Source organism: Chiroxiphia lanceolata, chromosome 8 (assembly GCF_009829145.1).
Source record: "Chiroxiphia lanceolata isolate bChiLan1 chromosome 8, bChiLan1.pri, whole genome shotgun sequence".
Lineage (NCBI taxonomy): Eukaryota > Metazoa > Chordata > Aves > Passeriformes > Pipridae > Chiroxiphia > Chiroxiphia lanceolata.
In genome coordinates, this window is record NC_045644.1 from 16904450 (window position 1) to 16918764 (window position 14315).

A 14315-nucleotide genomic window follows, 5' to 3' on the forward strand; every position below is an offset into this window, starting at 1 on the left:
ATCAGACTGATTTTTTCAAAAACCACTTCAACACCAGACTTTACATACAACAGCATCATCTTCTATGCACACTAAGAGGCCATTTGCACAAAATGTGTAATGCAAAGTGTTAAGTCTATACTACATTACCTTTTAGTTTTTTGCAGAGACTTCTCTCCACTCTCCTCATCACTGAAATCAGAATCATAGCCTCCATGGCCATGTGCCTGAAAATAACAGACCAGTCAATATATCTGCTAATGTAACATGGATATGGCATAATTACAAATTAGTACTGTCTATCATGTATAAATAAAAGAGAAAGACAGAGAGGAAGCAAAAAAGTGCAAATTCTCACATACGTCTAAATGAAGCCAAATTCAACAGACAATGCAGAGTATATTCCAAATAACACAGGGTAAAGAAAGACACTGTCAGTCTGTCTAAAGATCCCTCTATAAATAATTTATATGCAGATGTCCCCATATTTAATCTTCGCATAGATACAGAAAACCAAAAGTATGATAAATACCTTTGGTTTTTAATTTCAAACAATGTTCCTTTTATAAGAAAAAGGTAAGTATTCTCCCCAGAAGCAAGTCTTCCAGGGGGCTGGAGGACAGCAACCAATATGCTCACATTATGAACAAAGAAAGATGGGAACAAAAGTTTCTTGGGCTGTGGTACAGCATTTTAGATCATTAGATCTTATACTGGTAACTGGAAATCTGACTGAAACTGTAACTAAAATACAAACCAACAACATGCCTGCAAAAACATACCACCTAATCAGCACAACATTCCTACCAGGAAATGAAGTCTTTCTTCCATAAACTTTGGGACTACAATATCAAATTAATGCCTTCAGCAACCAAGCACTGACTGATGCCCAGATACATCACCTCCATTTTTCAAAGTACACTACTATGTTCAATTCCTTCGGCAGAAGCAATGGTTTAAGTAGATCCTATCTCCTCTCCCTCACTCTTACTCTGGTACCTTCTTCCCAGTCGCTCAATTACAGTTGTGAAACTACACATGAACCAGACAAAACAACTCACCCAAGTTACAAAGGAACCTATCCAAAAAAGAGTATTTCAACTCAGGTCAGTTTTCTGACAGTTCATCCAGAGCCCCTGCAACCAGCTACACCAGCCAGCTGAAGGGGTAGCACAGGGAGAGGGCAGCCAAAGCTGGGAACTGCATAAACCAGCACAGACATCAAAAAACCCTTTTACACAGCTGAGGTAAAAACAAGAGGGAAGGTTATTATATATCTGCATGTGGAAAGGCTCAAACACACACTACCTATCTTGGTAATTCAGACTGTGAATGAGAAAAGAAACATATTTCATTCAGCTGATTCTTACATCACGTACAATCACACCCCTCCTCAGACAAAAAGCTGAGAAACACAAACTCTGCAAAAAAGACACATCTCTTCAGGATAATTTTGATGAGGTGCCTTCTCTTGTCTACTGACAATCGATTTGTATCATGCAGAGTATGTACAACACAATCTTCTCAAACTGACAGTGAAGGATTGGTTTTAAGATTTTTTTAATTTTTTTTTATTATTGCTAATAATAAACTAATACTGTAATGTTCCTTCCACTCTTGAATTCTCCTAAGGAACACATAGCTTGCATATACATATATATTTGAACAAAAGCAAACCAGAACTTTCTGATTTACCTTTATGCTTTCTATTTCCCAAGAAACAGAAAAATTATCAGTTACCAGACACACAAACAAACAAAAGTGCAGCAGATGTCAGTGGTTGTCATGCACAGAGCAGCAATGGTACTAAGTTCCATAGCTGATGTGGTTCTAATAGTCAGTCTACCACTACTTTTATTAACGAAGCTTATGTGGTCTTTAGAAAAGGTTGAACACTCTAAGAGTGTGCAGAAAATATATTTATATTTGGCCTCTAAATTTAAAAAATATCATGGTAATCCGGGAATGTTTTAAATAGCAAAAGTAATGCCTCCCAGATGAACACTGAGAGCTTCCTTCACACTCAAAAGGGGAGAAGGTCCCAGCCAACACAATGAGCATGAAAGTCAACATGAGACAGAAGAAGTATAGAAAAAGGCCAAAAGAGGAAAGATCAAATGAAAGGAGATTTTCACTAAGTAGTTGACCTTGGATGATGGGGCCCAGGAAAGAAGTAGACATCCTCAGTAATCAGCTCTCAACTGATTCCAGGCATGATTCAAACAAAAAGAAAAAAAGACACAAGAAAAGCTGCTCCAACAGAATCATACTGCAGGGCTCTCAGAAGTTGATGACTGACTTTTGAAAAGTTAACTGTGAATATAAGGGCAAGTATGGCTAAGGCAGGCATAGGCTGCTCTTCCGACAGGAAAACTCTCCACAGCTTCAGACATTCCTCTGAATCACTACAATAGCTCACAGATAAATTCAGAGTGAAAAAGAATACAACCCATGACTGACGTCCTGACACTTCTAGATCACTCCTCCTTCAAAGGCAACAGCAGATGGGCAGGTACTGCACTGAAGCTGAGTTTGGCATCAGCAGCTCCAGCAGTGCCGGATGGCACTCTTGGAGACTGGGACTGAACAATTACTGACCTGATGCCTTACGATGATATCAAGATGACCTGACTTTTAGGTAAAACATTTCATGAACTCCATCAAAGAATCTCATCCATAAATGAATCTTTCCATTTTGGAAGGACAATGTAAACACACACCTGCTTCATACTGTAAAATTTCATGACAGATTTCTTCCCCACAAGAAAAAAAAAACCCAGAGAACAGAGAACCCAGATAAAGAAAATGTATTTAATATTTAACTGTAGTAAAAGAGGGGTAGATACCAAAGCTTTGTGCCCAAGCTAGCAGATGTAGACATGGGCATGCAAAATTGTCAACAATATTTAAAATAACTATTTTCATTATTTAATAAACCCTTTAATATAAACTTTGCTTTGATGGAATTTGTCAGAGACTCAGAATGCTTTTAGTAAATTATTAATGAAAATACCAAGTGTTTTATCAAAATGCAAACCTGAAAGGTATGTCACTTAAATGGTACCGTGTATTTCGTCTGTTGCATCAACTCTGAACTTTTTATTCCCAAACAACAAAACAAATTGAAACCACAAAATTAAAACAAATACCAATATGTTCTGGGGTACATTTAGCTCACATTTAAGTAATCCCAACATCTTGGATTAACTAATAATGAAACAATCGGAGACAGAACAGAGTCCACTTAACTTAGGAGTCCTAAACCCCAGCAATTTAAACACAGTAAATAAATGAATGCTGTACACAGCTGACGGCAGACATAGATACCAACTCTTGATCTCAATACAGGACACTACAGATTCCCCAGCACTGCATTCACAGCAGGTATTTGCATCCAGAGAAGGCACCTCTCTAATGAGGTAAATGGACACATCACAGTTCATGTTGGCTCCTGACCACAACATATAGCTGAACACAAAAAAGCAGTTAAAAAAGAAAAAATAGTCAAAACAATCCTAGACAAAAATTCCCAACTCGTGGTTCCTGACCTCGGCCCTAATCTTGCTACTCCCGTCATAAGCGTCACTCATCCTTCCCTTTATCTGCCCAGCACACAGGTCTGTGCTCATGTCTGCTCACAGCCCAGATGTGGCCCAGAACAGGCCCGAGTGCTCGTTTTGGTACAAACTACTCTGGGAAGGACTGAAGGGAGCGTGGGATCTCTGCGGGGGCTTGACTGGCTTTATCCTGTCTGGATAAAGGGTGCCATGTGTAAAGTCAGAATGCTTCACTGTAACACACTCTTCCCACCCTGATGTCTGTGAGGCTTTGTAGCCGCAACTTGGGGGAAAAAAACCTGAGAGTAAATTCAATTAGCTTCAAATTTACTCTTCCTTGTAAAATCAACTACAAGGAGTGCTTGCATATACTGTACAGTGAACGGCCCTGACAAAGAGAAAAGCACCCACAAGATACTGCCCCTTTATTAAAACTATGAAAGAAGAAGCAGGAGTAAAAGGTAGGCATCAGAAGACCACGACAGCGAGGATTAGAATTTTGTGGAGCTCCACGGAGAAAAGTCACATCGAACGCCGGCCCGTGTGGGTCCGACGCGGCTTTGAAGCCGTTCTCATGCCCTGGAAGCCGCCCAGTCCTCTCCCGGCCCGCCTGACCCGTCCCCCACCGCCGGCGCGGGGCACGGGCGCGAACCCCCGGCAGCCCGTCCGGGGAGGGCGGCGCGGCCCTTCCCCGCCCGCCCCGGCCCCGCCGCCATGGAGGCCGCGGCCTCCGCCGGGCCTGTCCCTGCCGGGCCCCCTCCGTTCCTCCCCCTCCCTCCTGCCCCACTCACGGCCGCGGAGAGGCGCAGCTGGTTGGGCTCCATGGCGGCGGCGCGGCCAGTGCCGCCTGCGCCGCCCGGCCCTGCTCCCGGAGCCGGCACTGCTCCGCGAGCCGCTCCCGGAAAGCGGGGCAGAGGCGGAGCGCGCCCGTGCCGGGGGCTCCCTTCCCTCCTCCCTCCCTCTCTCCGCGGCGGGCGGGCGGCGCGGGGCAGCGGGGCGCGGGGGAGGGCGAAGGCGAGCCGGCACGGGAGGGGAGGGGAAAGCCGCTCATCATGTTTAGGGGCGAGGGGAGTCTCCCTGCCCGGGAACCCGGTGCGCGGCCCCGGCTGCCGCGGTCTCCGCCTCTGGGAAGGTAGGATTCGGCCGCAGGGGCTCGGAGAGGCCTCGGCGCGCCCCTCTCCTCCCCGCCCCGGTTCGCCCCCTCACCACCCCCGGCGCTTTCGGGCAGGTCAGTCCCCACTACGGGGGGCACCGGATCAGAGCCGGCTGCGGGCACCGGGGCCCGGCGGAAAGGGTCCCTCGGGGGAAGGGTCGGGGAAGGGGGGGACGGCGTTCTGGAGGGGACCCCTGAGGGCGAAGGGGACGCCCAGGGAGGAAGGGCCCCGGGAGGTGCTCCGCGGGCAGCAGTTGCCAGGCGTGCCCGTGTCGTGCGGGAGGTGCGCGCTGCCCTCGGCGCGGCACAGCCTCGGCACGGCGTTCTGTAACTCCGATTCTGCTTTTCGGTCGCATCTCGCAGCTAGAAGGACAAAATGTGACCCAGAACGTATGTGACCCAGTTTCTCTGTGAGGACCGACGGCAACTGGGCACTAGAGTTTTAGAGCCTGCGGGTTGTATCAGAGAGAGGAGCTTTATAAACTGAAAGTGTTTTCTGATAAGGTAGCTGGGAAGTACCAGTCTTCAGCATTAAGTCATCAGATACAGCAAGTAGCTGTCAAAGAATGGTTAGTTTCCCATCAAACACAATACCTGAAGCAGCATTTTGACTGCTGAGCTCTGGAATGCTTTAATCAATCCATCACGGATACTTTCTTCTGGACTGCATCAAAGTTTCCATTTGTGTTATTGATTTAGATTCTTAAACCACAGATACACTTAATACAGGGAAATACTTAAAATACTACTGCTGTCCTTGCAGTATGCAGGGTATAAAATACAAGTTATAGGTAGTTGCTGTTACACAGTATGGTGATCACACACCATAGTTGACAGTGTACCTCTTTACCTTGGCTACCAAATCTCCCTTTTAAAAACAAAAGTATTTTTTCTACTGACCTAGTGTTTGTGTTACTCATTATGTTATTGCTGCGAAGGGATATAAAGGTGATGCTAAAGTGTCCCACAGAAAGGAACTGAGTGGGACTATGCTTATCTGAGTGTATGCAGTATTCTGCTGAAGTCCTACTGAATGTGGCCCTTTTCCTCTAAAGGGCAGAGACTGTTGCAAAAATGGAATTCTCCTAATTAATAATTTAAATATCTCAAAATAAATAATGTATACCCTCAAAGCTGTAATAGCAGACATCTTTTTGTTGTTCCTGTCTTATGAAAATGCCAGACTGCTTTAGTGTGAATGAATCCTGACATGATTCTGGAAAATGGGCCAACATATCATTGATTATGCACTTTGAAGAAGAGTGGGAAAGGTAGAGGAAAGATTTACAATTCTTGAATCTCTTGGCATTGTGTTGTGGCCACAAAAGCCTGCATATAGAAAATATAAAGTTTCTGGGACAGGAAAATTCTGCAGTGAGTCCAACTGTAGCAACTGCTGTAGATGCTGAAGTTATTTTATAAACAGCTTTTCTCAGAATAGCAGCTAGATAATTTCATCTTGCTATGCTATGCTTTTCTGATATCTGACTTGTGTTGCTTTCAAATATCACCCGATTGGTTTTTGTATATGGGCTACAGTAAGCTACAGCTGGGAAACTGGATCAGAAATGGCCTCCCAAATAAATTAGAAATTGGAACCGAACCTGTCCTTAACCCCTGGTATGTGCATCATAGTTTGCTCCCGTGGGAGTATGTCCACAGTTTAAATCCAGCAACAGTATGCTTTGACACCAAGAAGGCACTTCTCCCTTATGAGTCCCACAGGACTGGAAGATATGGGAAAAGAAGAGAAGAGAGGGTCATAACTCTTTGCAGGGCAGGAGGTGCTACGGTTTTAAGTTGGATTTCAGTGATTGTACAGCCAAACTTTAGAAGCACAGCTTTCCTTTACAGATAAATCAATCTATGGGTTAGCTGCCGCTGAAGAGAGCATTCCTCTTCTAGAAGTGGCCCTGGTGCTCATCTGACCACTTCTGCTGAACTGCAGTATTTAATTTTCTACCAGCCTAGCTCCTGTGACTATCCTGCTGTGGTGTCTGAGTAATAGTGGTGGGGCAAAAAAAAGGTTAGGATGGAGGGATGGGACAGGAGTGAAGGAGGAGATGAGAAAAGAGTTGCCCTTTCAGCAGCAGCTCTCTATTAGATCACTTAGCAGTAGTGTGACACAATCGTCTTAAATTACAGTAGCCCTGAACTTCATGGTTCACAAAGGAGACATCGCTGTAGTTTTTATTTTAGTCCTGCCCTAAATCTAGAATGAGCGAAGTGTGAGACCTAGTGTATCCAGAAAGCTTAAGTCAGATATGGTACATACATGACAGAGATGCAGAATTCAAAGAATACCAGCATACTTACTGAGCTGTTCCTGAAAGCTTCCAATATAGGAAAGTTCACAGCATAAATAGCTTAATCTATTAACCTCTTAGGTATAAAGGATTTTTTCCTACTATCTAAGAAAAATCTTCTTTGTTGCTACTTGAGATAATTTCTTAATACCCTTCACTAGTTGATACAGGAAGCAAGAATTGATCATCATTTGAATAACAACTTTAAAAATTAGAAGACACATATGCCCACAGCCTTCCCTCTTTGCAGCCTAAGAAAGTACTTTAGCCTTTCTGTATTGGTTACATTTTGGAGAACTCTTATGTTCTATTGCTCTTCTTCAGACTCAGATTTCTCTATATATTTCTAAGAAACAAAAAGTATAGCTGTTTAGTCCTTAACAGTGTTTAGCCAGGAAGAAATACATCAGCCTTCCTGCAGAAGATCTTCTGATAAAGTTGTTTGAACTCAACAGCTTCTGATTTGTTGAATCAAAGTTAGTTTGGTTAGCCAATTAAAACATTGGTCCAATTTTTAATGAAATAAATCAGGAGGCTTTGCCAGCAGGCCTGAAGAGGCAGCTACCACTGGTATAGAGAAAAAGGACAAGGCAGTCAAGCACATCCATTTTAAGAGCTGTTTGCAGGGGACATACCTGACTACATTTGAGTTTGATTATGAGACAGTAACGTGGAACGATCAAGAAGGCTAGTAAAATTGTGACCTGTCCTGTCTAATCTTTCCTTTTTTCTCCATTAAGTCAGTTATTTTGTTGACAAGTGAGGAAATTAGACTTTCTAAAATTATTTGATATTGGCACCTTCCTATCTTCTACATGTCTATGAAGTAAGTTGCCAAATCATTTATTTTCGTGTCTTCATAGTGCAAACAGTACCTCAGCATCTGTCATGTTCCTGATTTTTATCTCCTCCTATCTGAAGCCCCCTAGTAATTTGTAGAAAAGCAAGTAAAACGAAAAATGGATGTTCCCATATGTGCCATGTTTGTGCCATCACATTCAGTAAGTGTAGTTTTTCATTTAGATGTACCCGTGTACAAGTTCAGGGCTGCACTGTGCCTCCCAACGAGCCCCGAGGAAGGTGTACACCTCAGTCAGGCAGCTGACTGAAGCTTAAGACTTCCTGACAGTCAGGGAAAACAAATGGGGCTGTATAGGAGGGACAATGGCTCATGCTTACCAGTTCCTGTCACTGGTACTGGTCACTCCAAACTGGTCATTAAAAGACTAGTCATTTGTAGTCATCTGGAGGTTATGTGGAGAGAACAGGCTGTTGCAATGCACGTTTATTTTGTCAAATTCAGTAAATGGCGTGTTCCACAATTTTTTGTCATACAAAGAATATCAAATGTGGAGCTTAACTAGCCACTAGATGTCAATGTTGCTGTGCTAAAAGGCAAATGCAGTTTTATTTGTTTGGCTGATAACGTAATTTATTCAAGAAAAGCACTTCTGTGTTTAAAGTTATTTCCAGTATAGAGTCAGGTACAAAAAATAATCAGAGGCAAACCCATGCTGTGTCCATTATTTCAAGATCAGCTATGCAGCTATGTGCTATTTTGAAGTTGTAATTACCATTTCAGTGTGTAATCATTGTTAGAAAAGTGCCTTTGGAAAAGCAGCATCTGATTTATCGTCAGTTTCCTTCCTAGTTCCAAAATCCCAGACCTTTGTATGAGTAATGAAAATCATTGTATTGCATTTTAGTTGTTAATAAGATAAAATAGAGATAGTAATATGATATCTAATTCTATTACAAGAGTATCAAATTTCCTAAATTCCAGCTATTGGTGGACATTTTCCTCTTAATTACTCCTGTTAAACATCATTGGATATCAATGTCAGATACATTGTGTGGGGACAGAATTTCTAAAACACTAGGACTTCCAATATGAAAAACAATTTGAAAAACATAGTTCTTTTGCAAAGAGAGCCAACAGATGATGGCATTTTACAAGGCCATACGAGGTAGAATTTGACCCGTGGACCTTTGTTACTCCTGGCTCCTTTACTTCAGGGATGAACAAATCACTGCCAGTCTCCACAACCACTTATTGCCTAATGCACTGAAGATGCTGGTTCTGTTGTCTGTCTACATAGCATTTTTTTTGAGACCAGGATTTGGAAATTAGTATTATAAACATTAATGAAAAGCTCAAGAAGAGAACAGTGCACATCTCAAATTCCAGATTAAGCTCATTCTGCTGTTTGGATAAAAACAAGTATCAAAGGATTTTATTAAAAATGAAGTTGAATCTTTCTGTTCATCTTAAAATCTCCCAAGAAGTCAAATATGAGGAAATTGCACCCTTATTCTCAGCTGATCAGTTTGGTAAACAGAATCCCAGTTTAGGCCACAATGTTAGAAAATACAGCCTAACCTGATTTATTCCATTTGCTCCATCTCCTACGACACAGATAAGGCCTTTCAACTTTACACACAATTCACAAAAAGTTTTTTTGTTATTGTTTGCAGAGGAGCAGCCTTAATCTTCATTATTATGGACTGAAGTAGTTTAAGTCCTTCTCAACAGTTTATTTGATGGTAGCATCACTTCCACTCTTAACATGCTAAAGAATCACAGATACACTACAGAAGAAATATAACTGTTTTAACTTCTAACATCTATTTTAGTTTTCTTGACTATGACTACAGAGTTATGTAAGAGTCTTATAATAATATCTTGAAAACCAGATTGTTTCATTCATTCATTTTGTTGCAATTAAGGGAACACTTCGAGCATCAACCTTGATCCTAAAACTTCTGTGTACTTCAAAAATATCATTAAAATAAAGTTGTCTTTGAGCCCTTATTAAGATGTATAGTGTAAATAACACTAGTATGCTCCTGTAAAGACTGATTAAGTTATGGAAATAATAAATCAGACTTTCATAAACAAATGGTACTTGGAAGCAACCTTCCATGTTATTTCTAGAGTTTGGGATTATTTTTGCAAAATGGAAAGAATTTTACTTGATAAATCCCCTAGAGATGTATTATGTAGACTTCTGTCTAGTGTCCTTTAATTGTCACTGCTAGTGCCACATTTGTTGTGTGGCAGGTAATTTTGGTCTCCAGAGCTTACAGTCTGGCAGCTGTGCTGAGAACAAAGCTCACTAAAAGATTATTATGTAGGCATGCATAAACAAGGGTAGTGACTTCAGCCTGTCAGGAATTTAATTAAAAAGTAATTACCAAAATATACAAAATACTACTTCTTAGTTTTATCAACCTGCATTGAAATAGGTGGAATACAGAAACTAACTCCTTCACCATGTTCCAGTTTTCCTTTGAGGAGATTTTAGAAGTTCATTATGCTTAAATTCCCTGAAGTATGAACAATTTCCTAAGAGAGCAAAGAATGCTTAATCTTACTTTTACATCTAGATCTTCTATGGTGGAAAGTGGCTGATGGCATTCAATTACATAAATACAAGAAAAAGGGAAATCTTTTCCAGTTTGATATCAGAGTTATTATATAAGATGAAAAATGATAGACAATAGTTAGCAAGAGAAGGAAAATATAGTAATGTGGAAATAAAAAAAAACCAAAAAACTGACAAACAAGCAATGTACTTGTTTTCTTTAAATTATATTGTTTCCCAATGGATTTTTTTGGTGGCAATAAAAGAATATGTGAGCAAAATTACAGTCCATTGCACATTTAAACCATAGTGGAAACGATACACATTCTCTTGTTTCCTGACATGCATTTTTGTGCCTAATGTCTACCATGTATTTATATTCATAATATTCACTTATGAGAATTGAGGAAAAGTACAAATCATTGACAGTGAATGTTTGGAATCCAAAGTCTTCTATACAGAAGGGAGACCCACAAATCATGATCTTCTGAATCATGGAAGCAGTTAAGCACAATTTATGTACCTAGTATTCAGCATAACCTGGAAAAGAAAGGTGCTTCAAAGTCTGAGTCTAAGAGAAAGTGTAATAGAGAAATAAGGTCTCATTCCTACATACATGTTCCAGAAAACACCTGGTTTTTTGGGAGATATGTTTCCTCTTAATTTAGAAGTTGAGATCTTAATACAGGAATCAAGAAGACCAGTCCTACAAACTGTATTATGCACCTGGTCAGACGTGTTCATCACAGTGTTTTCCACCTAAAGCTAAGAAAATATGTCAGAGATTATTTGCAGTATACCATGGTGTAGTCAATTGTTTGGAATCTCACAGACAAATTTTAAAAAATAAGGTATAAGAGCATAATATGATGTAATGATGGCAGTCACTTCATCTTATTATATCAGTAGGATTACTTAGTAAAGTAGTACAGTAGCTGCAAGCTGACAGCATCTATGTTGAGGTGATCAGTAGCTGATCCTTCAATGGAAACTCAAGGGTACAGGAATATAAAGAGGCTGCTCTGAGCAGTGAAATAGGATGAATCAGTTAAAAACTCCTATTTCACAGTTTTTAATGAACATACTTTTAGAGTACTGCTGTGAGACCTCATTTAATTAATAATACCATTAGCCATTCTGCTAGAAGTAACCTTTTATTAGTAAAAGTATACTACTGATTGCCAGGTTTTGGAAATAATAGAGATTATATTTCAAATTAAATACAATTTTGTGTTATTTAATCAGCAATATCATTCACACATAAAGTACTGAAATACTATCAACCTTTCTATTGAAAGTATTGCCAGGATACTATTCATTCCATGGCACCTAAGTGGAATGGGAAAGATAGCTATCTTAAATGGGAATAATTAGTCTAACTTAGTTACAAATATCAAGTTTTGTTATATAGCCAGCAACACTGAGCTGTGCAATACCCACAACTCTAGAAGTGAAAATGGCAGACTCAAAAAAAACACCGAGGAAAGTATCTATGGCCAGTAAAAAGAAATATTCCTGCTTGCACCCTGGGGGAGATCGTGCTGCTTGCTGAAGCCACATTCAATTTGTAAGTCAAAACATTAACAGTTTCATATGGAGATGACTGCCTTTCTTGAGTGGAAATAAAACATAACCACATGGAAGATAAGGGTCAGGATGTGAAGTAGGATTTGAGTGAAAAAACATTTCCTTTAGCATTTCATTACATCTTCTCACAAGTTTGCATTACACTGGCCTCAAATACACCATTCTTAAAAGATGGATTGTGTTATTTAAAGTTATGTTAGGATCTGGTTTAATATATTTTAACAATCTTTAGTAAATCCATGCTGCTCTTTCCCTGTACAACTTTTATTTGAACCTCAGCCTTACCAGGGTTGGTATTTGGCAGGTTTCTATAATATGAGTCTGTTAACAACAGGAAAATACTATTCTAACTACCTCATTTATCTTAGATGTGGTCATAATCCAACCACAAGTTTTAAGAGCTAGAAAAATTGGTCTTTCGAGATGAAACATTGAATTCAGTTTCTAATACAGATCTCCTGAAGCATAATATTTATCATATGCTTTTCTGTTGAGTTTCAACTTTTCATTGTAATTTTCTAAAAATCACTAAATTTTTAAAAAAATTAATGTGGCTGAGGAAGTTTAAGATATTCTGTATACAGACATGAACCTGTTTTATTACATGTTTGGGAGCTAATGTATACTGTGGAATGAAATGCCCATATTTCTACACAGGAGTTACTTTAATGGCCAATATTTTGCCATCCATTATTTCTTGAAACTTACCCTTTAATTCATGTATCTTACCTTCACATTCAAGATCAGATTGTTATACTTTGAAAAGATTTTACTACATTATGAAAGAAAAGTAAGTTTTATTCAGATACTTGCTTATCTCCATTAATCCAATCTTCACTCTCCTGAAAGGATGCAACCAGTGATATTCTCCCAACATAGAAAAATTATTTCTAAAAGCTGGAAAACATTTTATGATGCCTTTAGTTGCAGAATATAGAGATAAATATATTCTGGAAAGCATCCTCAAAACTTCTACATGTCCAAACTTGGTAAAATAAAATCTTTCCTATGATTCCAAACCTTTTCTTAGACAAATTTTGTAAATAAAGGGTTAATAATCTTAAGTCAAATGACACTTAACTATTGCAGACTTCACTGTTTTATGCAGTAAATGAGTTGGAAGGTTATGTACAAGCATTTTTTCACTTGCACTATCCATTAAATTGTAGACAGGGAGGTACCCTCCAAAATTAACATTAGCTTTGTCAGTATTGTCACAGGACACACGGCCAGAAGTTCAAAACAATAGCAGTTGTTGTAGTACAGTTTTTAATGCCATTTCATTGTTTTCTCGGAAGTAATCAAGTAAATGATGAATTGTCATCCTTTCCACTATATAGTGAGAAGACTATTGAAACATTTTGATATTTTCTTACTTGAAGACATCAATGCCTGCAGAAAAATGTGCCCATACAACAGACTATTAAATTGTTTTCCTAGTTAAAAAGAAGCTAATGTGCCATTAATATATGAAGGCACTGTTGTACTGTGATCTAACACTACAGTATGAAAAACAAAGCCTTAAACTTGCGACAACATCCATGATTTGTATGGATTTGCAGTTCAGTGCAGTCTTAAAAACAACACAGATACCCCAACCTCAGAGCCCGAGAGTCTTTATGAAAGGGCATCACAGCCCTGGTCACAGCTGCCCGTCAGCTGCATCCACACGGATCCTCCATGGCCTCGGCAAAGAGGGATTTAGCTGTCTTTGGAACATCACTCATTTGGAATCTATAGCAACCCTCCTCTAATATGCGAAGCTATTTTTAGCATCAGGGCAGCCTTGAAAACAGCAGGTAAAGCATGAAAAGAATGAATAAGTGGTTGTGGTGCTTGCCTGTGAATAGAAGCTATATATAGCTCTTGAGAGAGATCTGAATATATATAATGTGTATGTGAAGGGGCATCTGCCTTCCTGAGTGGAGGCAGGGGCATCAGAATATACAGTATTATTACTACTCCTGACCTGATCAGTTATCTGAAAAGTTACTATTTCCAGTTGTTCTGTTCAGGAAAATAAATTGTTAATGGAATCAGGTATCTTGATTCAGTCTTTACTTGCAAAGAATGTATAGCCTTCATTTCCCTGAATGAAGAGCAAATTGAACAGCAGGAGACTATTTGCAGCTCCAAGCTCTTTTCAGCCAATACTTACTCTGAGAAGTTCTCTAGAGACATTTCTCAAGACCCCCTCTCCATGTCTGGAGGCCAAAATCTGTGATGTCTCAACGGTTCTCTTGAGTTCCCACTCCCGGGTTTTCGCTCTTCTCTCTTTCTCTTATATATTTATCCATTTGCTTCTAAAAAAATTCTTAGGAAAAAATGCCACATGTGCCTTTGTTTAATCAGTAGTGTGTGCCATTTA

The 14315-nt window shown here is 39.9% G+C and overlaps 2 protein-coding genes across 4 annotated transcripts in view; one reads left to right on the forward strand and one right to left on the reverse strand.

The window, feature by feature from the left end:
- LOC116790147 (protein FRA10AC1) overlaps nt 1-14315 on the reverse strand; it is a 41251-nt gene that overhangs the window by 21642 nt on the left and 5294 nt on the right. Inside the window, exons 1-2 of one of the 2 annotated variants that reach the window (XM_032694880.1) lie at nt 4328-4448; nt 130-206 (exon numbers count right to left, since the gene is read on the reverse strand). In XM_032694880.1, coding sequence (XP_032550771.1) covers nt 130-206; nt 4328-4360 — 110 coding nt within the window. In that variant the 5' untranslated portion in view covers nt 4361-4448. Of the gene's footprint in view, nt 1-129; nt 207-4327; nt 4449-14315 lie in introns of those variants that run through there. The other variant, XM_032694879.1, reaches the window with a different exon arrangement.
- Nucleotides 4555-14315, forward strand: part of LGI1 (leucine rich glioma inactivated 1) — a 33530-nt gene continuing 23769 nt past the window's right edge. Inside the window, exon 1 of one of the 2 annotated variants that reach the window (XM_032694876.1) lies at nt 4555-4668. The gene's annotated coding sequence lies outside the window, so the exon portion shown is untranslated. Of the gene's footprint in view, nt 4765-14315 lie in introns of both variants that reach the window. The other variant, XM_032694875.1, reaches the window with a different exon arrangement.